Below are 23,621 nucleotides of genomic sequence, written 5' to 3'. Positions count from 1 at the left end.
GCATTTTTTTCACCAGAAAGTTAAATCACCTTGATCTTCTGAAGGCCATGTGAAGATCAAAAGTTAATTCTCTCATTGTCTTTTCTGTATATTTTATGTTATGGAGTTATGCTTGTTATGGTAATTTCTTAAAATACGGTCTTCTTATCTCATTTCTTTGTAGGTGCGAGCAAAAAGTGTGCCGTTTTTGGGTGTGTACATTTAAATACAAATGAGCTGATGAAATGCAAACACTGATCACCATAATGCTGGTTTGTTGACATTGAAACTCAATTGTGTTGTCAATTATTTTCTCTCTCTCTCTCTCTCTCTCTCTCTCTCTCTCTCTCTCTCTGCACTAAATGGCAGTGCCGTGGTTGGATAGTGCAGATTAAGGGGCGGTACTATTAAAATAAGATCCTTTTTGACATTACAAGGGGAGCCAAATTTCAATGAACTTCTTTTACATGTTTGCAGAGAATGGTTTACCAAAACTAAGTTACAGAGTTGTTATTTTTCAAATTTTCTAGGGGAATAGAAGCACTGGGGACCCAATTATATCACTCAAACATGGAAAAATTCAGATTTTCATGCATATGTCCCCTTTAAATTACATTAATGAAAAAGTTAATTAGCTTAATATGCTAATAGGTTAACATGCTAATGAGTGATCATTTTTACTAATGCGGCTCTTATAACCATAAGCTATGTTAACATTTAAGCTAGCTTAACATGTCAGTTTGTTACAAGTACCTTGTTTTTCACTCATGTGTTTTTGCAGCTCAGTGCTTTAAGTATGCAAATATATTTTTTATGTTTATGCTAAGCCTGGAATTTCTCCTTAGCACGAGAACAACTTCCCTCAGGTCTACATCAGGCCTTGCTGTGCTTGTCACTCAAACACACAGAAATCAGAGTCATGGAGAGGTGAAATGGACACGTTTGAATATTTATTTGAATAGGTACAGAACCTGTAGTCTATGTCCAACAGGAGATGTATACCATCTATTTTGTCTTCTTTGAAACTACGTATTTGCAAACAAGGAATGCTGTGGGGGTGTAAATCAAACCGAATATAGCCATCAAGAGTTTATGCAAACAAAAAGACGGCCAATTAAAGAAACTGAGGATTGTAAACCAGTGTTGGGAAACAAGCATTCATTCCTATATCCGTCCGTGCACAGCACACAGTCTGCAGAGAAACTAAAAGACTTCAATTTCAGATAGATCTCACTGCTTTAATGGAGCTCAACACATCTACAAATCAAGATCTAGTCTGGGTTAGCACTACACATAGAGGTTGAGAATGCTGGCATGTTTATACACCACTTATTTGCAAAATGGTGAAGAATTGCTTGTCGTCAGGGGCCAGAAGTGGGTGGAGACATAAAATTACAAAAACAGCACAGCAGGTTATCTTAAAAAAAAAAACTTACACTTAAACTAAAACTCACTAAAATGACCTATGCTGTAGTTAAGCACATGCAAAGGATATGTCCGAAATCTGTCACACATAAAATCTGTGTAATACATCCCCTCATAATCGGCTCAAAACCACCCACGGATCCGAGAACAGAAAAGTAAAACCTTGGATAATGACCATGAATATCATAAATGTACAACAGCCCAAGATTGTGCAAAGTTACAACAGTGCACAACGTGTATTATATGCATTTACACACCAGCACTGAAAAACTAAAAAGGAAATAAAAAGTCAAAACAGGGGGAAGACAAGAAAAGTAAAGAAATGCACACCGGGGCCAATCGACTGATCTTCAAAACTCCAGTGTCATCAATAGCAAACAAACGAAAGGGGAAACTCAAATGTAATTGTCTTCTTTAGATCATCAATATCAAGTCATTCCATTGAAGGTGATTATTGAACTCTTCCAGGCCAATTCATATTTTCCCACCGAATTATCCCAGATTAAGTCACCTTCCATACGCACTGTTGGATTTTTTTTGTCGTCGACCGCATCGTTGCGGCGTTACATTCAGTCCTGCATTTCTCCAGCCAGTCAGTCAAGCGCACACACACCGTTACACGTCCATTCACTTGCGCACACGATGGGACCGCAGGCGCGCAGGGAGAGGTCTGCAGTCCGCCGGATCCGTCTCCAGAGCTGAAGATGAACGGACCCCCAGGGTCAGGGGCCGTTCAAACACACGCATACATACACACACATACCTACATACATGCATACATACACACACACACACATCCGGGCCACCTCTGAAGTGTGCTCTCGTGTCTTCTTTATTCTTGCCTAATGTGTGATATCTTCCTTATTCCCATTGGTTTGATTTTGGTTTGTCGAAAAGACACGGCAGATAGTTTTAGTGAAGGTCGCTCTCTCAGAGCGCGTTCGGTCTGATGGTCGTGTTTTGAAACGCAGTAGTCACCCACTCACTCGCACTCGCATCCACTCAAAGCCATCTCAAACGTCATATGGAGCGCTTCCTTCGGAAAGCCAAAGGAACTCCGCTCAATTTCTCTTGGATTAGATGCAGCCGTGGATCCCATCAGCAAAGCACAACGGATCTCATTTATCCTCACACGCTCTCTCGCTCGCTTTCTCTCGTAATTATTTTTTATGTTGAACAGAGTGCTGCGCCACAAACAAAACTCCACATTTCGTGTCACCTTCTAGAACTGGAATCCTTCCGCTGGCACGTTGGTCGAGGAATTGAACCCGTACGTTCCCCCTTGGATGGCCTCGGGAACCAGGTTTGAGTCCTCATCGATCTGAAAGAGATGTGGGAATGATCGGTCAGGATTAGAGTCAGAAAGGCAAAGGCTGGAGGTCTACTACTGTCATCGCTAGAAACAGCTCAATATACTGTAAACCACTTAAACAATGGAAGAAGGGAATGTTCAGAAGTAGTATGTTCACCCAGACTCGGGCTAACACAAGGTCATCTGTATCCATCAATTCACTGTATAACTGCACTACTTTCCATGCATTCACATCTTAAGGTTTTAAGATTATAAAAAAAAAACATTGTCAAAATTACCACAAAACTTTGATTGATATTTTATGTTACATCATGTAGCAGCACTTTAACAAAACAACCCATCAACTGTTCTCTTAAAATATTGAGCTTTATAAAAATATTAGTGTAATTAGTACAATAAAAATTAGTACATTTGTCCTACTGTGCATCATGTAAGGGCACGCTCACAATATCCTAACCAAACCACACCGAGCACGCTTGACCCCCGAAAGCCTGGCTGGTTTGACTAGTGTGATCGCTCTGTACCGTGCCTACATGCGATTTGGTTAATCGGATTGAAATCATTTGGTTGGGAGAAGTCTGTCCATTCGGCTTGGCAATTATATGTCCCGTGTGGGGTACCCCAAGGCTCCATTTTGGGGCCTATTTTGTTTCTTCTATAAATACTTCCTTTAGGATATATTCTTGGAAAGTATAATATTGGATTCCAGTGTTTTGCAAATAACAAACAATTATATGTGCCCTTGAAACACCCAAACGTAATAGCGCCACTTTTGTTTTGTCTTGGGGAAATTAAAGCCTGGATGACCATTTATTTTCTGAAATTTAACGAGAATATGACAGAAGACATATTGTTTAAACCAGAGGGCGCTTGTGGGGATCTCGACCTGGATTTGGACATTTTAAAATCACTTGTGAACCCCTAAATAAAATCCTTGATGTGTTTTAATAGATAATGATTTTAAAAATGGACAAACAGACCTAAACTTTAGAAGAGTTTGCCGTTACATGTTTAAAATGCCCAAACACTTACCATCTTTAAGTCCAATTTAAAAACCCATTTCTATAGCTTGGAGTTTAACTCTGTGTGAGCGTCTGGCTCTTATTTAATTTTTTTTCTTTCACTTATCTTAATTTTTTTTTTATTATTTTATATTGTATTGCCCATGGTTGTACTGCACTTGCAAAATAAAATTAATAAAAGTGCTTTATAAATAAAGTTTGACTTAAAACATTTTAAGCTGACTGCTGCGTGTATAACATTAGACTTACATCATCAGATGAGAAAAATTGATCGATGATTTCATAAGCCAGTTTGTAGATGTCCTCATTCTCATGATTCTGTAGCTGTTCGATCTTCTCCAAACCTGAGCAGATGAAAACAAACAACACACAAGCTTGAGTGAGATTGATCGATCATATCTCAGACCTGCAGTAAGTGTTCGGCTGTATTCTCCAAACCTCCACACTCCTCTATGAGGTTAGCGATGGTCTCTGCTTCATCATCAGCCATCTTAAGTATATTACTGAGCCCATCCAAAACCACCTGTACCACCTGAGCATCCTTCACTGTCAGCAGATTACAGAAGGGAGGAATCACCTGCTGCTGGATCAAGTACGCCACCTACAGAACAAAAGGCGAATTACATCTGAATCCTTAATTTCTTTATTTACAGACACCTGTGTGTGCACATTTATATATAAAACACACCTGATCCTTCCTGCCACTGATGGTCAGGTTACTGATGGCCCATGCTGCCTCTTTCTGAGTGCCAAAATCACCCTGCAAGATATGCAAAACACATCAGCTCTCTTGCCTGTAAAAACATGAGATCCTCAGTGGAGAACCGTTACGCTTCATTGGAGAGCTGAAGGTCATCGCTCACCCTTATCCAGCAGCTGTATAATCATGGGCACCAGGTTAGCATCAATAACCGCCTGGACCTGTTGCTGGTTCCCTGCCGTGATGTTGGAAAGGAACCACACAGCCTCCTGCGATAGAAAAACACATGATGTGAGTCCCAGCAGAGGAGGTGAAAAGAGCGCAGTGAGAGCGAGCAACTCGGATCAGACCACGGGGCGAGCCCCTTTTGAGATCGTGGCACTGACGGCCGAGGGTCAGAATGATACAGAGGCTCTAATCATCGGCTAGACCGCAAAAAAACCTCAGTGTGAGTGAGCGGCTGCCTCAGATGCACTCCTGTATCAGCAGTGACCTATGACCTTTGACACCCTGACCCATCAGACACACACACACACACACACACACTTACTCTAGTTAAAGGATTACATAATTAAACATTACATCTGCATCTTTGTATTACAGTTGCTGTAACCAATCACGCATCACACACACCAGTGCCACGCCTCTGTTTTCGTCATATCCAATATGTGAGTGACTAAAGTCAAGTCTTATTGATCTGTGAGTGTGACATTAAGGATCAGGTTTTACCTTATTGATCTTCTCTTTGGGGTGTGTGAGCAGAGCAGGAAAGTGACCCAGCGCATCACAGTTCAACACAACCTGAGTTTGTTCATCAGTTCCTGTCACAATGTTTCCCACAGCTCGCAACGCTGCAGTCTGCAAACACAAACAGACTAATTATCAAATAAATCATGATTAGAGCAACCATTTGTGAAATCGCTGAAAGTTATTTTACATTAAAGGCATTTTTATATTGCCAAACATTGCAGCCAATCACAGGCATTTTACAGCTGATCTGTCTAGAGTCACTTTAATGACACAACCTTCACCAATGGTGACTCTATTCTGACCCTGTTACACTCAACATGCGTTTAATGCGAATATGAAAGTCATACCTGAACTTTAACCTCCTGGTGGCTGAGTAAGGGGACGAGGTACGGTACAATCCCAGAGTCAATGACCATCTGAATCTGCTCATTCCCAGCATCAGTCAGGTACGACAGAGCCCAAACAGTGTCTACCAGAATCTAAAGACAACAAAAACCTATCAGTCATCACAAGTTAACATGTGTCATTATAATCTCTGTGTGTGTGTGTCCAGCACTTACATTGACATCAGTGTGGTGAATCAATACACACAGCGCAGGAAGAATCTGTATGAGGAAACATCATCACAATAATAAATCATAAGCTTACACATCTGTCAATCTGATCAACTGACTTCAACAACTATTTTCTTACAAGGTGTTCAAGTCACACAATATTTGGCATGCATCATCTATAAACCCTTAGAAAAGAAATTGTTCTTCAGAAGACATAAATAATGTTGGTCTGTCATCCTTCAGCAAGTCTAAACTTAGCAAGGCTTGAAACACTTACATTATTTAAAAACACTGAAATTCATCTTGGATGCCAATATGTACCCAAACATATTAAATCCATACCTCCTGAATGGTCTCCATGGGTGGAGGAGGGTCCTTGTGACGACACAGGTTAACCATGACCCAGGTGACATTGCGGAGGAAGGTGATGGGTATGGATGGACTGATGAAGGACAGAAGAGGTTTGACCACTCCCAGACTGATGACATAATCTCTGCACTGTGGACCATCACCTGCAACGTCACCAAAACGCACACATTTACTCCATACGGTCTTCACTTTCATCAATAACACATTCAATAAACACATCTACACTTTTTCAAGTGTGATGATAAACATGTGTGAGACTGCAGCAGTGTAGACGGAGGACCATCACCAATGATGTTACCTAAAGCCCAGACAGCCTGTTCACATACATTCTGATGAGGGGACTGCAGCAGTCGCAGGAACAGAGGAACTGCATCTACATGAACACAAAACCACATTATGTATTTTCATAGTGTTTGACTCTTGTTGTAATCGGCCTCTCTCTCTTGCATATCCATGTTCGTTTCATCCATCACACTCAAGGTGTGAGTTTTAGTCTTTTAGCTCGTTTTATGAATGATAGTGTTGCGCAACATAAATAGAAAAATGTTCGCGTTATTTTGTCACTAATTGGGAGCAGTATGCTAGCTGAAGCTATTTACTTCCAGTCTTTGTGCTAAGCTAGCGGGGGCTGCGTCAGACAGTTACAGCACGCACAGAGAGGAGAAAGGCATGTATGGACTTATCTAACTCTGGGGGATGTGGTGAATAAGCTAAATTCCCAAAATCTGGGCGTGTTCCTTTATTAAAGGGGGGGTTTAATGGTATTTCAAGCATTCTGACTTAACACAGTTATAGAGTTGTTTCCTAATGCTAAACGTAGGCAAAGTGTCAAAAATGCAGTTGGGCGTGTTTCAGAGTATTTCTGTGCCGAATGCACTTCGCCAGGGTTCGTACAAGTTTCGGCTTGTTTTTTTCGATTACGGTCTAACTGACGTTTCAGGGGTTTTCGATACGTATCACTTCTTTATATGGGCTTCCGCCGGAAAACTTCCCCCGGAAAACCCCGCCCAGCCGTCAGTCAGCGGGAGACGCTAGAGCTTGCTAACAGCTTATCACGCCACTCAGCTTTGTTTAATTTCAAAAGTCAATAATGGCACAACAAGAAGTGTGTTTTTGGACGTAAGGAGAAGACATCCAGCCTTATGGAAACAATGGATATAGTTTATTATCCGGATTAGCAGCGGAGTTTTGCGTGTGTGTTTGATGCGGTGGATTTTCAGAACCGGGTCATGACGAGTTACACGTGGTAAGTAAGACTTCTGTCTTATGTTGGAAATAGGCGCGTGTATATTATATAAATGACACGAACATGTAGTGAATCATAAGTTAAAACAGTGTTGTATAGTGTTGCATGACTCGTACTCGCTCCTCCCGTGTTATAACTCCTCCTTCTTCATTTTTTCGTACGTTATCGGAAAGATTCGGTAAAGCTAATCTTTCTTTTATAAATCTGATTAAACTAAAGACTCTTCAGAGATATAAAGGATGTCATACTACTCTATAGGTACTCCAGATTAACATCAGAAATGCAGAAACAGCGTGTGTTACGTGAGCTTTAAATAAAACAGGAAATTCTTCTCCACTATACGCACCAACAGCTTTATGGAAACATCTATACACATTAAAGAGAACATCAAATAAACAAGTATAGCATGGACATACTTGACTGGACCACAGCCTGCGTCTGCTCAGACGTGCCTGAAGCGATGTTGGTCAAAGCCCAGGCCGCTTCAAACTGAAGAGAAGGATTGTCATCTCTGTCCAGACAGTGCACCAGGATGGGCAGGATACCAGACTTGATCAGGTCATCTATCGGAGGGTTACGGTCACTCGAAAGCAGCTTCCTAAAAATGATGTAAAATAACTTGTAAAATTTCAATAGTCTTTCACAGGATTTAATTTAAAATCACATGGCCCTAGAAATGACTGCAGTGTGTTTAAAAAGTGATTGGTAAACTTTATAGCTCTTACAAAACACTCGTCAGGAGTTATATAACACCACGATGATGATGTTACTCACCGCGCGGCCTGTACAGCACTCAGCTGAATGCCCTGGTTATCACTGGTTGCGTTCTAAAAAAACACAAAACAATGATATCATATACACATTGAAGAGACACTATGAAATATGCTAATTTTCCAGCCCCCCTAGAGTCAAACATTTGATTTGTACCTCCTTGGAATGCATTCAGCTGATCTCCGGGTCTGGTGCCACCACTCCTAGCATCTCAGTAACTTTCAATAGCAGGGGACTATTTTTCGGGCAGTGCGTAATATCACTACGCCTGCTGCAGCCATGTTACAGCAGCAAAGTCTTTGATTATTACGGCAGAATGAGAGTATAGTCCTAACCATATCTGCCTAGAAAATCACAACTTTTAATTTTCCGACTGCCTTAGTATACGATGTAACTACAGAAGAGTCTAGTTTTAAAACTGAAAATATCCAAACTCTTTGGTCCAAACTCTGCCCATCTTTACTTCTGAGAGATTCTGCTTCTCTAAGACATACCTTTTATAGCTAATCATGTTACAGACTTAATATCAATTAACTTGATGTTCTCCAAGCTGAATCTTTTCAAAACTGCTTGCTTTTTTAGCCATTTGTTGCCCCCGTGCCAACTTTTTTGAGACCTGTAGCAGGCATTACATTTTAAATGAGCTAATTAAGTGGATAAAAGTGTAACATTTCTCAGTTTAAACATTTGCTATGCCATCCATGCTCCATCGCGAACAAAATATTGGCTCATGTGACTTAAAATTCCTTTAGTTTTCATTTTATTCAAATGTAAAAAACGTCCCAACTTTTCCAGAATTCGGGTTGTACAATGGTATAATGTTGTTACACACTAGCTTAAACACAGGACAAGGAAGTTTTAAGCAAATGTACATGAATACATGAAAAGATGGACATTTTGACATTATTTTGTGTGCAGGACTCAAGAAATGATCTGTGCATGTTATGGAAGTATGCAAGTACATGCAGGGGTGTGGCCTCAATGGCCCTTCAGTAAGCAGTGTAAATGTGCAGGGTAGAAATTCAGCTGAAATTGCATTAAATCTTGTTGTTTATAAAACAACATTACGCTGCAAGATTTTTTTTAACTACATTAAAGTTTCCTGTTATAGGCAACTCTGCAATTTTTTCAAATTCCCAGTTTTTTTCCTTTTATTCCCATGGAAAGTTTCCTGCCTTAAACATTCCCAGAATTTTGCAACCCTAGTTTCAACACTGCACAATTCCTCAATGATCTATAATGATTAAAACCAAATCAGATGCTATACGAACAATCTTATTTTATTACAACACATTTTTTGATTATTTAATCTATTTCTCAATCAGACACCTGTTTTTTGTGATGTGATTTGACTTACCTGCACTATGGCTTCAAGAGAGGTGTTCTGCTATTGTGTAAAAGCAAACAAAGATCAAGATTATTGAAAGCTCAAAGCCTTCATAGAAACACTATAACAACAATCCATAAAGATCTGCAAAGGAACTTACTGATCTGAAATCTCCATCAGCATCTGAATCATCACAGATATCTTCATGTGGTACGTTCCTCCTCTTCAGCAGGTGCTCATCTCTTTTATTCTACAGGACACAGGTTCGTGACATACACTTATGAGTATTTGTTAGTATTTGTAGGTTTTAATTCATGAATAACAGAGCTTTACACTAAATCCACACTACATGACTTTGAACTTGTGTGCCCTGTGCTCTTTGGTTTTCTGGAATAGCTGCATTGGTTGCTACAGAAATGATGTTGCATTTAAGTGTGCTCAAATTTATGAGGCACTGCGAAGACTGATCAGCTTGTGACATCGCAGTACCACAGTTTCTCTGAGTACTTTAAATATTATGCCCATTTTTAAAAGATCTCATAACACCTTGTAAAAGTGGATTTTGCATAATAGGTGCCCTTTAATGTCATACACCAATCTGTCTGCACAGCGTTACATGAAGTCAAACACTTAACTCTTTTTAAAAGTTGCCACATTATGTTGACTTGTTTTAAGATGTAAAATGAGTCTTTGGTGTCCCCAGATTGCGTATGTGAAGTTTTAGCTCAAAATACCCCACAGATAATTTATGATAACATCTTAAAATTGCCACTTTGTAGGTGCAAGCAAAAATTTGCAATTTTTTGGGGTGTGTCCTTTAAAATGCAAATGAGCAGTTGAAATGCAAACACTGACCATCATAATGGTAGTTTGTTGAAATTCAAACTTAACTGTGCCGTTTTCTCTCTCTCTGCAGTAAATGGCAGTGATGTGGTTGGATAATGCAGATTAACGGACGGTATTATTATAATAAAACTAGCTTTCTACATCACTGAACATCCTATTTTTCACATGCTTGCAGAGAATGGTTTACCAAAACTAAGTTACTGGGTTGATCTTTTTCACATTTTCTAGGTTGATAGAAACACTGGGGACCCAATTATAGCACTAAAACATGGGAAAAGTCAGATTTTCATGATATGAAGAGTCTCTTCAAGGGTTCACACTACACAGCTGACTGCTTTACCAATAAGATCATTCATACAGAGAAAATTCCCACTTATTCAAAACAAAAGAGTTGACTCAAATGTAACATGTCCGCTCCTCTCGTTGTTTCTGTCAACCAGTGGTCATCCAACGACACCACATCTAGATATCAAACTAATCTCTGTCATCCTCTCGGTCTGCTCGTGTCTTAGCTATACACACACTACATGACTGAGACGCTCTATGACAGATGACTCAACTAGTGACAGACTAACTACAAACTACTCACTGACTCAAAGCATCAAAGGACGCAAACAAGAGTCACTTAGAAAGGTATGTGATGTGTGTGACATCTTTATCTATTTAACATACTACCAATTTGTTGTAAAATGTTATTATTAGCAGTAACACCATCATTATAACTATTTACTACATTGGTTATATACACATGACCAGGCTGTATGATCTTACACATCAATAAACAACTAAAGCTATATTATGTTGATGAATGGACAGGTGTTTAATACCTTTCGGAGTTCAACCACCACTTCTGTTCGCTGCCTTCTCATCGTCTGTACAGAAGAAATCACACAGTTATTATTATCGTCTTTATTATTAATCTCTGAATTATTGCCAGTTTAATACAAACTCATCTGTACAGCTGCAGGAAAAATTAAAAGACCACTCCAGTTTTGACTATAATCATCATTTCTAGATGCATTTTAACCATTTCAGTCCAGTGTCTGTTGAATCTCAACAAAAGCAAACTTCAGTAGTGAGCCAACAGCAACGTAAAAGACTGAAAGCATATCAAGACCCATGAAAGATGTGACAAATTTTGAGTTAAAAAAAAAACTTCCTTAAAATACACATACAAACATTAGTATTTTGTTGTTGAGAAATGAATTTGAACTTGTTTTCTCTGCAGCAAGGGGTGTTAAACATAGAGGGGTGCCGAACATAGCCAACAACAGTGTCCATTTCAGCCTGCATGATGATTTATTAAAAGCATACTTTTAAAATGTTGTGGCTGGTCAAGACTCTCACACAAACATCTAGAAATGAGAATAGCAACTGCCTCAAAACTGATGATGTTGATCTGACAGTCGAAGAAATGTAATGCTGCGTTTACACCAGACGCGGTAGAGGTAGCAAGCGCAAGTTATTTCAATGTTAAGTCAATGTGAAGACGCGTTGAAGCGCATCTGGAGGTCGCGCGGCGTGGATGAGGCGTTTAGCGCGGCGCGGTAGATGCGTTTCCGCCTCATTCGTGCGTCTAGTTTGCGCGAATGGCACAAATTGAGCGTCGTGTGCGGTACGCGTGAATGGTGCTTTTTGTGCATTTTGCGGTTTGATGTGATTTTGCGGCTGGTGCCCAAGTTGAAAAATTTGAACTTTGGATTTTCGCGCCGTGTTAACCAATCAGGAGCATGCTTGCTGCTGTGGCGGCAGCCCCGCCCGGAGTCACTCATTCAACATGAAGGAATGCTTGATATTGTCCGAAGCAGTCACCAGGAGCTATAGAACACAAGTTCTTATTTCTATAGAGACAGGAATAAAAAGGACCTTGCTTGGAAGAGTGTCAGTGAAGACATTGGGCAACCTGGTAAGTTGTAAATACCAAGCGTGCCGCACAAGCCCTGAAAAGTGAAGCCAAAAAGTCTCGATCGCCCCCCAGTGACCGGTCCCAGTATAGGTCATAAAGCCCGCCTCCCCATGTTATTCAATGGGACTTGAGACCAGCTAAAAAAATTAATTACACTTCAATTATCTTTTTTCCGAAGCTGGTTTCTGTCATTTACTGTAGTTTTTATCACGCTGATGTAAATTCTAATGTTTGTTTTTAAAATAGGTTTGTGTTTAGTTAGTTATTTAATGATATAAAAACAGTGGTGTCACGTCATGATTGACAGCTGTGATATCGTGTGATATGCGCATTATACGAGAGCGAGGGCGGGGTTTTGACTTCGCGCCTTCCCTTCCTGCTCACTACTGCGCATGACTGGTCCCGAAATCGCTATTGCGCAGACTCAAGACCCAAGATGTCAGCGCCATATCGGGCAACTGACGGCTTCACTTTTCACCAATGGAAGAGAGCGAACAGGCGTCGTCCATCTTTTTTACAGTCTATGGTAAATACACATTTCACTTTTGAGTCACGTGAAGTTTACCGACCGCGCCGTTTATTTTCCCCCTATAGAAAGGTGACCAAATACAAACCGGTAACTCTCTCGATAAATACACAATCAACATCAACCGTCTTACAAACAGACAACCGCATAGCCCTTGCCCCTCCCACAAGAAACAGATTTTGCCTCTAACGCTCGTCAAATGCTTGCTTTTTCCGCGCGTCTACTTCGCTCTAGACGCGTAAAACCATTCAAACTGTTCAAGCGGCAAACTAGGCGCAGTAGACGCGATTTTGACGCCTCAAACGTGGGTTGGTGTAAACGCAGCATTATGAAGCACAATTTAAAAGCATAATGCCTGTGACTTCAAACTGTATTAGGTACTGTAATGCTTTACAAATCTAGCATTTTCTTTGCTAAATGACATTTTTCCAAAGAAAGGTTCATGATTTATGAATAAATTTGGTATTATTTGGCAATACAGAGAGCATAAAGTATAATTCTGTTATCTGCGGCTGTATATCTTGCAATGACTGTAATAACCATTTAATATGTTAATTTGTCCTGAGATCATTTCACTCGCAGAGTTTACCATGAGCTTTTATTTACTATAGAATTCATCTACGTACAGCTTTCTCAGAATTTATACATTATATATACACATTAGTTAGTTTTTAGCATTATATATATATATCTCAATGTATTTTATGGATTAGTGTTCTGGGCTTCACAAATCTCTTGGCAAATGATTTTCCATGATCTTTTCAGTTCATTTAACTAGATAAATCACCCACAAAACATGACCTGCAGCGGATGGAACACAACTACACAACTTTACTCTTAACTATGTAACGTTACATTTCGTTTCAACAAGTTTTTGTAGTTTGGAAAAAACTGTTTTTACATTTCCAGATTTTTTACTGTACAAACTCTAGTGTTCAAGACATTTGAGAGATGCATGTGATACATGTGAATCATCTTTTTGTGTGTTTTTATAACAGTATGTAAGTTAGTCTACTTGAAAATCACATACAACGTTTATAATGTACAGCTCATCCACTTCTAACATTCACTTTAATGTTATCAATACTCAACATTAAATTAAGCCATAAATATTACAAATCTACACAAACATATGCATACAGAAGAACGCTTGTGTCGGTATGCGGCTTGTTTTGTTCTGTATGTGTGATCTAACGTTAGTTTAACTAGTTAGCTAGCTGCTAAAACTAGTATAACAGGGGACATGACTATACTGACCGACAGAACATATATTATCAATAACGGCTCGATATATTTCATACACGCATACATTTCCGCCAAACAGTAATATAAAACATGATGTGGATGTTTAAAATGTGTTTTGATGTAGCAGGCCAGCAGTTAGCATGTATGCTAAGTTAACACTCGCAGGATGTTTTCCTGTAAGGGCCTGAACCCGAGACATTTACACTTTACAAATATACGGAGTCTTTTACTCAACAAATATTACTGTTGTACATTAAACACACTTTATTTACGTGGCTTGATGCGTGTTATCTCGATGGTAACGGCATATGGAGGTAAGGGCACGAACAGTTAGCAGCACAGCTAACATCGTCATTTCACCCGTTTGTACGATTTACCGCATATATTCTCAAACAGACACTCAAACGTCGTCAAGTTTTAGTTAGAAACGGCGATGTTTTGAGATCATAACCCCGGTGTGTATGAACAAACGGTTATTTAGTGAATTTGGTGTAAAAGTGATCGACGTCACAGCAGCGCGCGTGAGTGACTTTACCTCCAGATCGCGCCCTTTATTCTTGAAGTTCTTCAGCCGCTGCTTGTCCAGTTTCTCGCTGTCGCTCATTTTGTCGCTGGTTCTTTATATCACAGTATATTCTTTATATATTTGTCACTTTCTTGTAGTAAACGTATCTTGCGCAGCTCTCGTAGATACCGGACTATTTAATGCTAATGAAAGCGCGGTGTATGCTGGGATTGCCGGTGAACGGGCACCGCCTCGCGCTGGGGAGGGGGGACATCCTGACAAACATTTCAGTGAGTAAGTTATATTTGTCCCGTCTGTTTTCTTTCGCATCTGTCAAAAAGTTTATAATGATGGAATGTTGTTCTTTAATACGAGTCATAAACCCAATGTTATTTCTCTTAAACAAATTAAATTAAGAGAACAGTTTTACATTGTATAACTTCAGGGACGGAATATGACTTCAAAAGGACCCCGGGCGCTAGAGAGAAAATTAAAAAAACATTTTATTCCTATACCTTGATTCTGTAAATATATATATTTTTTAGCTTATGAAACCGACATCTGACGCATAGTAGAGAATGGTTTGAATATTCAAAACCCTCTTTACTTTCACTTTCTATAACTGTGAATAAGCAAGGAAAATAACAGCTAAGGGAAATCTGATTTGACTGTGTGCGCCTTGAGGTAATAAATAAAATATTAAATACAGTTTGTTAAAAAATAATCTGATTGGACTGACAATTTCAAGTGCATAAGCTACTTAAATCTGATATATAAAAAGATATATCTGTTATTTTAAATATACACAGTATTGTAATGGCTATGCTTTTATTTTTACTGGATGGTATTTTATAGACATTTAATCAACTCCATTAAAGTGTAAGATTTTACAGTTTTCGGTCAAAAATGAAAATGTTTTGTGAGAATTATGAGAGAAGAAGATTCCATTGCAAAGATATAGACACATTTGCACGTGTAAAGTTACATAAAAATGTTTACTGTCCATCTTTCCTATAGACGGTTTCAGCAGTAACAACATAAACACCGTGGCTTTCGTGGTCATCACGTAACTTCCGGTAAACTCTGCGAAGAATAAATAACAACAAAGTCCTTTTAAAGTAGTTTATTTATATAAAAAGCAAAATAAACAACATGTAGTTTACATAGGAACCCAAAACATTTGTTATTTTTGACGGGGTATTTGTTTAAGAGTTCAGTTTTAGCAACTAGTCAGACCGTTAAACAAACAGAAACCGGAAGTAAAGTTCGGACCAGACGCTTATCGCGTCACCGCACCTGCACCCGATTAAACGGTCTATAGGTTGAAGAAAAAAATCATGCATTTATATTTTCCATATCTGGAAAATCATACATACTATTTCAGCTAATTGAGTTATTTTAGTTAATATACATTATGTTTACTTAATGCACTTTATTTTAAAGTTACTTTTTGGTATCTACATTTTCAGTTAAAAGTGGTTAGTGACACAATGGGGCGGTTTCCCGAACAGGGATTAGCTTAAGCCAGGACTAGACCTGAGTTTAATTGGGAAATATAACTAGTTTTAAGAAACATACCGTACTAAAAACATTACTTATGTGCATTTTGAGGCAAAACAAAGGGCACTGATGTATTTTAAGATATGTCAGTGCAAGTTGTTTTCAGTTTGGACAGCTCTTACATTTATTTTAGTCTAGGACTAGTCTAATCCCTGTCCGGGAAACCGCCCCAATATGCGTTTTGAGTTAAGTAACACTGTGCACTGCATTGATTACTAATGGATATCGCCGACATGTTTCTACAGTATCCCTAAACGGACAAACTGCTCTATGTGTTTCGAAATTGAGGGGTTAACTGTGGACTGAGCTGTTGGTTGCAATTTAATATCTCAATGCGAGATCCCGCTAAAAGTCCCACATTGCACCTTTAAGTCCACCTGTTTTAGATTTTTATTGTTGTTTATGTGTCTATGTGGTGTTTTTAATATGCATTTAGGCAAGCCATATGCAAATTCATCACCATTGCTGAGTATTTTCTCCATGAAATTAGAGAGTCTGATTCCTGCAGTCTAAAATTGCCTTGGTTTCCAAGTTACAAACATGTAACCAGTCATATCAACACAGTTGAACGAGTGGATCAGTAGTCATAGATGTTATGTTTGGATGCCTCATGGCCCCGGCACTGAAATGATCACAGCACCGCTGCTTTAGCTCAGCTTCTGTGCTGCTCACACATGCAAAGTGCTGTTAAACTTGTTAAAGGGATAGTTCACCCAAAAATGAAAATTCTGTCATCATTTACTCATACTCATGTTTTTTTCAACCTGTATGAATTTCTTTTTTCGGATGAACACAAAAGAAGACACTCCGAGAAATGATGGTAAACACACAGCATATAATGACCATTGACTTCCATAGTAGGAATAAAAAATATGATGGAATTTAATGGGTACCATCAACTGTGTGCTTTCTATCATTTATCAAAATATTTTCTTCATCATTTATCACAATACTTCCAAAATATTTTTCCTACTGTGGAAGTCAATGGACACTATGGGCTCTATCATACACTCGGCGCAATGCAGCAAGTGTATTTTGCTAGTTTCGACCCCGCGCAATTATAATTTTCACGTTTAGTGCCACGTTGTTTAAACAGCGAATGCATTTGCGTCCATGTTTGCGCCCATGGGCATTCTGATCTAAAAACAAGGTGTGTTCAGGCGCATTGTTGGCACGTTGCTATTTTGAGGCAACTAAAATAGACTACGCCATTGACCAACAAAAACCTGGTCTAAAGTCAATGGCGTAATATGTTTTTTGTTATTTAAAGAGCGCGTTAGTAATATGCGCCTGTAAACGGGATGACAACGCAGGTTTGCTTATCACATATGAATGCTCAGCAGCACAAAAACGCTTTTAAATATAAAAAGATTAAAGGATTAAAATGTAAAAGATTATTATTGAGTCTCTTGGACATAAATGAAGATCGATTATGAGAAGTTAGAAAGCGTAAAGAGCTGCTTCACCTGTAGCATCTATTTTTAAATGTTTTTTAAATGCTACCTTACAGATTTATTGTATATGATGACTCTGTACCTGTGGATATGGTGAGATGAGAAACATTTTAAAGGGGCAATAAGTAGGATTTACCCCCATCTAGTGGTGGAATTGTATTTTGCATTCAAACGAACAGTGTTTTCTAGCGCCTCCCCTTTCCAAATGCGGGTTGCTACTACGGTAGCCGTTAATCGCTGATCTCCTTGTTCATTGCAGCTGGTTCACATGTTCTGAATGAAAACGCGTTGTGGAAACGCGTTGGTAAGCAAGTGCTTTTTGTCCCTCTCTGCTATTATAGTTTATCAATACAGCGGAACGATATGGATGCCTCCTTGGACTTCAATGTAAGTAAAGAGGAGAAATTTTAAGCTTACAAAGAAAAGTCAGATCACTGGCAGAGGTCATTTGACACCAACAAGGACATATTTATGAATAAAGACACTTAAAATCCTACTTATTGCCCCTTTAAGTAATGCTTGTAAAAAATTCCATATGGCGCTGTCCCAGTGCTGAAACACTTCAGCCCTCCGCACGTAGGTAAATTCTTTATCTCTTGTTTGTATTTTTACAGTACAAACCCTTTCTTGCATATTTGCTAATTATTTTATGAGATTACAATGATTATGTAGGATATTAGCCTACATTTACAGCAATTGAAAGCCTGCTATTTTTACTTCTATGATTGAAAGAAAACGGCTTTTAAAAGTTTTAATAAAAATTTTTTTTTAAAATGGGGCCCAATATGTTGTGTGTTTACCATCATTTCCCAAAATATCTTCTTCTGTGTTCCTCAGACAAAAGAAACCCATACAGGTCTAGAACAACATGAGGATGAGTAGATGATAACAGAACTTTCCTTTCTGGGTGAACTATCCCTTCAACATCAGCCCTTTAACATAAAGATTAGTGCTGCAAACGCATAGTTTACGTATGCATTGTGTGAAACCAGACTTAGCAGTTATGTGTCTAAAACTAACAAATGTAGCATCTATTACATATATGCCTATGGTCCGATGTGGTGCGATTGAGGGGACTAATTTGCTTGTTTAATGTGCCACTAATTTCATTGTAATCAGGAAAATACAATGACATTAAAGGCATTCAATTCAATTTAATATTCATCAATCCACGTTTACTAAATGAGGTAATTTGTAGAGTTACATTTAAGCTGTTTTAAAGCATAAAGAAATTATTGTGACAGATGAAACTTTTTTATGTGTTATTATGATGCTCAAAGATTTTTAAAAGGTTTTTAAAAGTTTAAAAGTTCACATTCTTTCTGATCCCTTTTTAAAACCCTAGTTAGTATATAATGTTTCGATAATAGCATAATACCTGTAAAATGATAAAGCTCAAAGTTTACCGCCAGGCGATATATTTTCTTTAACAGAATTCGCCTTTTAAAGCCTACAGCGAACCGCCGGTATGGACTACACCCCTCTACTTCCTGCTTTAATGACGTCACTAGAACAGTTTCTGACTAAACTCCGTCCACAGGAATACGTCAGTCGCCAGCTAACGGCAAACTAAACTGCTATCGAATCACAACACACTAAACAAACTACACAATCAGAACTTGATACGTATTTCTCAAGGAGGGACTTCATAGAACAAGGAAGACATTAGCCCATTTTGAGGACAGTGAAAACAGCGCTATAGAGATGTTATATTACGCACTGTAAACGCAATCAAAACTTCAGAAAACACAAAGAATGGGACCTTTAACTGATAAAATTGACTACAGAGAGACTTAAAGTATAAGGAGGCTAATTGGTGCAGCTCAACAGTTTAAAAAAATTGGTAATGATGCACTCTGGCAATTTGTAGGTGGAATAAAAGGCTCATCAACATTCAATTGTAGAAATGATTTATATGTTGAACCTGAATTATAGATGTCACTCCGAGGTTAAGCTCCAGCTTTGGTCAAAAATTGTTGAATTAGCTACAGTTGTCAAGGCTTTCTGGAATACTCAGCAGCTGTCTTATAGGCAACATATCATGAAAATCTGTCTTTTCCATGTTTAAAGGTCCCACTTTTCCTGTGCTTTTGAAGCTATGATTGTGTTTATGGTATACGCAATATAACGTGGTCGTGTGTAAAACCACACAGTATATCGTCTTGGCAGTGAACTCTGTGCTTTATAATTTTGCAGGTTATTTATGCTCTAACAGCAACATTACACACTAACTAAAGTTTGAAAAATGGGATCAGGAAATATGGGACCTTTAAGTGCTATAATTGAGTCCCCAGTGCTTCTATCAACCTAAAGAACAACCCAGTAATTTAGTTTTAATAAACCAGGTAAAAAATAGGTCATTGAAATTTGGCTCTTCTTGTGATGTCAGATGGGGATCTTCTTCTAATTATTCGGCCTCTTAATCGGCACTATCCAACCTAAGCACAACCTCCAAAGTGTGAATGTTAACATGCTATAGTTAATTATCTATATGGTATTTTGAGGTAGAACTTGACATATGTACTCTGGGGACATCAAACATTTATTTGACATCTTAAAAAAGTCTTGTGAAATGTCCCCTTTAAACCCATCATTTTATCAGAATAATGCAATTTGGGGAAAAAGTGTCTGCCCCCTATAACAAAACATTATGTTCTAGAAAAACAGATCAGTGATGTGTAATCTTCATGACAAGAGTAGATTTCATCACTATTATTTTAATTACTCTCAATTAATTTGAATTTTTTACAGTTTCTGAAATGCAACAAAAACAATACAAATGTACTTCTTTCATTCTCTAACACAAACAGAATTTAAATTAGAATTTTTCAAACCTAAAACTATTTCAATTGTTCTGAATTGTGTTATAATATAAAAACATTTGTTATTCCTGTCTCAAAGAAATGTCAGTATTTAAAATACAATAATATTTAATGTGCATATGACACATTCTACTTCCTGCTCTGCTACTGTTCGGATGCTCTTGCTTACTGCTCTGCGCTTTGCTCTATCACTTTTTATATTTTATCTTATAATTTTAACTTCAGCAAATCAGCATAGTGCTCAAACAACAAAGTATGGCATCAACATTAAATTACAAACTTTCGGGACTGGAACATTACAAAAAAGTGGAATTTTTCATCAGTCTAGCCTCCCACCGCCATCAGCTTACATTCCAGAAGGAAAAACACAGCTGCCTACATTCAAAAGGATAAGAAAAAGAAATGCCTCATCAAAAATCTACTTGCTGCACAAACTGCCACAGACTTTTACAAAGGATTGCTGTTTTTGAAACAAAGTTACTTACAGGACTACCAAACCAGACGGAACACACAACAGAGCTTCGTCATCATGGACGCCCTCAGCATACAGCCGGTGAGTCCCATGAATCTAATGATCAACACACTAATCAATGGTACAAACAGGGAGCAAGACCCAAAATCACTCGAGAAATCAGACTGTCACGAGCATCACATTTTGCCGCAGTTGCTTCCTCTACCCCAGATACAGCTATGACAAGGATTGCAAACACTGACTTTCTACCACCACCTATACATCCTGAGAACAGATTTGAAGTATTAATAAATATGAGTGAGGAATCCCCAAATGTGATAAATGTGATTGAACACCGATCAAATCAGCCAGCAGCTAACACTGATGCTAACTGCCGCTCAAGATCGAGCAGACTGCAGCGCTCAGCGCAGAGCGCATCCGAGTCCAGAACTCTGATATTGGGTGACTCAGTTATCAGAAACATTAGCAACAGGGACTCAACTATGTGCTGCCTTCCACAAGCAACTGTTTCTGATGTAAACAGGGAACTTCAGAACATTCTGATGAAACATAAGACTGTAAATCGAGTTGTCATTCATGTGGGAAAGAATGATATTCACAAAGAGCAATCTGAACTCCTTAAGAGGGATTTCAACCAACTTTTTGAAACACTTAGAAGAGTGAAAGTTCAGCCATTCATCAGTGGACCACTTCCAGCAAGAGGAACAAATAGGTTTTCACGGTTGCTTGGACTTAATACCTGGCTACAAAAAACCTGCAACATAAAGGGACTAGTGCTGCACAATTAATCGCATGGCAATCGCGATGTCAGCCTATGTGATTATATGACAGCAAAATGTTGCAATTATATTAAATAAATAAATGTGTGGACTTGTTAACACAAACTTTCTGATAACACTTTGATGATTTTCCTTGCTGTTTAAAAAAGAAAGAAAAACGGAAAAAAAGGCAGTGCAAGTGTGGCATGCACGTGTGTGGCGTGAACCAGAGCGAAGATGGATGCAGAGGAGATTGACAGTGATCTGGTAGCTAAAAAAAACTCTACGTCTGTTGTATGGCAGTATTTTGGATTTAGGATTACTGACACTGAGCAGTTGCTACATCACGTTGCAATACGAAAACATTTCTAGTTTTACAAATACACATTTTAGCATTATCACTAAACTGTGTGTGGATTTTCCTTAAAACCCATCAAGATGACTCATGATACCATTTATTATAATCGCAACCGCACATCGCAATATTAGCATCAATAACCGCAATGGGAAAAATTACCCAAATCGTGCAGCCCTAAAAGGGACTGAACTTTATCAACAACTTCAATCTTTTCTGGAGTCAGAGACAACTATTCAAACAGGATGGCATCCACCCAAACAGACTGGGTGCAAGAGTGCTAAAGGACAATATCTACTTCTCCCTTCATCATCCTTCAGCAGTGTGTGCCAATCCACTCAACCTGAATGACACACACACATCTGGACAGAGAATGAATGACCACAGGACTTCTCTTCAGCACCTGAATGGACATGCCGTTGACATATACCACAAGGACAGAGATAACACCACGCAGCCACAACAACCACTGCTCATGGACACAATCTCTGTCCTCTCCAGCATTTGTTGAGGACTTTACAGAACTGTTATCAACAATTTCCTCAGAGTTTGACTGTTTTGCTATTGCTGGAGATTCTAACATGCACATAGACAAGCCAGAAAGCATTATGGCAAAAGATGTCACAGCTGTTTTAAATACTTTTGATCTGACTCAACATGTACATGGACCCACACACAATCGTGGACACACTCTTGATTTAATTATCAGTAAGGGTGTAAACATTTCATCAATTGTTATTAAGGATGTAGCACTGTCTGATCATTTCTGTATTTTCTTTGATATATTGATCTCTCCTACTATTGAAACTAGATCTGTGTCTGTCAAAGGACATGCTTAAATGAGAACACCAGTGTGCTATTTATGAAGGCTATATCTTTAACACCAAGCATATCTGCAGACTCTGTTGATTTTCTCCTTGATTCCTTTAATTCGAAAGTTAAGAGTCCAATTGATGATATTGCTCCTGTAAAAGTCAGGAAGAAGAATGGCAGGCAAAAATCACCTTGGAGAAACTCAACAGTGGTGCAGAATATGAAGAGACAATGCAGAAAAGCTGAGCGCATGTGGCGGAAGACAACACTTGTAGTCCAATATAATATCTATAAAGACAGCCTTCGTGCTTTCAGTGTGGAACTAGGCAAAGCTAGACAGACTTTCTTTTCAAATATTATAAACAACAACATAAATAACACACACACTCTTTTTGCTACTATAGGGAGACTAACAACCCCCCCAAGTCACATTCCAAGTGAATGCTCTCAGACAGCAAATGTAGTGAGTTTGCTTACTTCTTCTCTGAGAAAATCAATAATATCAGAAAGGTGATCAGCACATCCTTGAGCTGCGTCGGGGTCTGACAAGTCAGACCACAACATCAGAAAGTAGTTACGATGTCTGATTTCGAAGCAGTTGATAGTAAAATTTTGGAAGAAACAGTACAACATCTTAAAACATCAACCTGTGCCCTTGACACACTCCCAACATCCTTTTTCAAAAGTGTCTTTAACTGTTTAGAAGCAGATCTCCTAGAAGTGGTAAATTCATCACTTATCTCTGGGACTTTTTCAAAGTCCCTTAAAACTGCAGTTGTTAAGCCCCTCCTGAAAAAGAGCAACTTGGATAACACTGTGTTAGGGAACTACAGACCAATCTCAAATCTTCCTTTCATAGGCAAGATCATTGAAAAATTTGTTTTCAGACAAGACCTAGAGAAAC

The 23,621-nt window shown here is 38.7% G+C and overlaps 1 protein-coding gene and 1 non-coding gene across 3 annotated transcripts; both read right to left on the bottom strand.

Moving 5' to 3' along the window:
• Positions 1-907: 907 nt before the first annotated feature.
• Positions 908-14,733, bottom strand: kpna4 (karyopherin alpha 4 (importin alpha 3)). 2 transcript variants are annotated; one of them, XM_073863131.1, is made up of 16 exons: positions 14,514-14,733; positions 11,129-11,173; positions 9,616-9,705; positions 9,486-9,512; positions 8,132-8,184; positions 7,774-7,955; positions 6,398-6,484; positions 6,085-6,254; positions 5,749-5,793; positions 5,536-5,667; positions 5,168-5,296; positions 4,605-4,707; positions 4,427-4,500; positions 4,177-4,339; positions 3,988-4,082; positions 908-2,725 (listed from the first exon to the last, which is right to left on the bottom strand). In XM_073863131.1, the coding sequence occupies exons 1-16, from the start codon at positions 14,580-14,582 to the stop codon at positions 2,627-2,629; spliced, it is 1,563 nt and encodes a 520-aa protein (XP_073719232.1). In that variant the 5' UTR covers positions 14,583-14,733; the 3' UTR covers positions 908-2,626. The 2 variants fall into 2 exon arrangements, with proteins under 2 accessions (XP_073719232.1, XP_073719231.1); XM_073863130.1 differs by having other exon boundaries at positions 9,486-9,515; positions 14,514-14,731.
• LOC129439040 (small Cajal body-specific RNA 7) lies at positions 4,778-5,102 on the bottom strand. The gene has a single exon (XR_008642763.2).
• Positions 14,734-23,621: the final 8,888 nt, after the last annotated feature.

Source organism: Misgurnus anguillicaudatus, chromosome 24 (genome assembly GCF_027580225.2).
Source record: "Misgurnus anguillicaudatus chromosome 24, ASM2758022v2, whole genome shotgun sequence".
NCBI lineage: Eukaryota > Metazoa > Chordata > Actinopteri > Cypriniformes > Cobitidae > Misgurnus > Misgurnus anguillicaudatus.
Note: the sequence above shows the minus strand (reverse complement) of the source record. Positions and strands in the feature narration are given on the sequence as shown.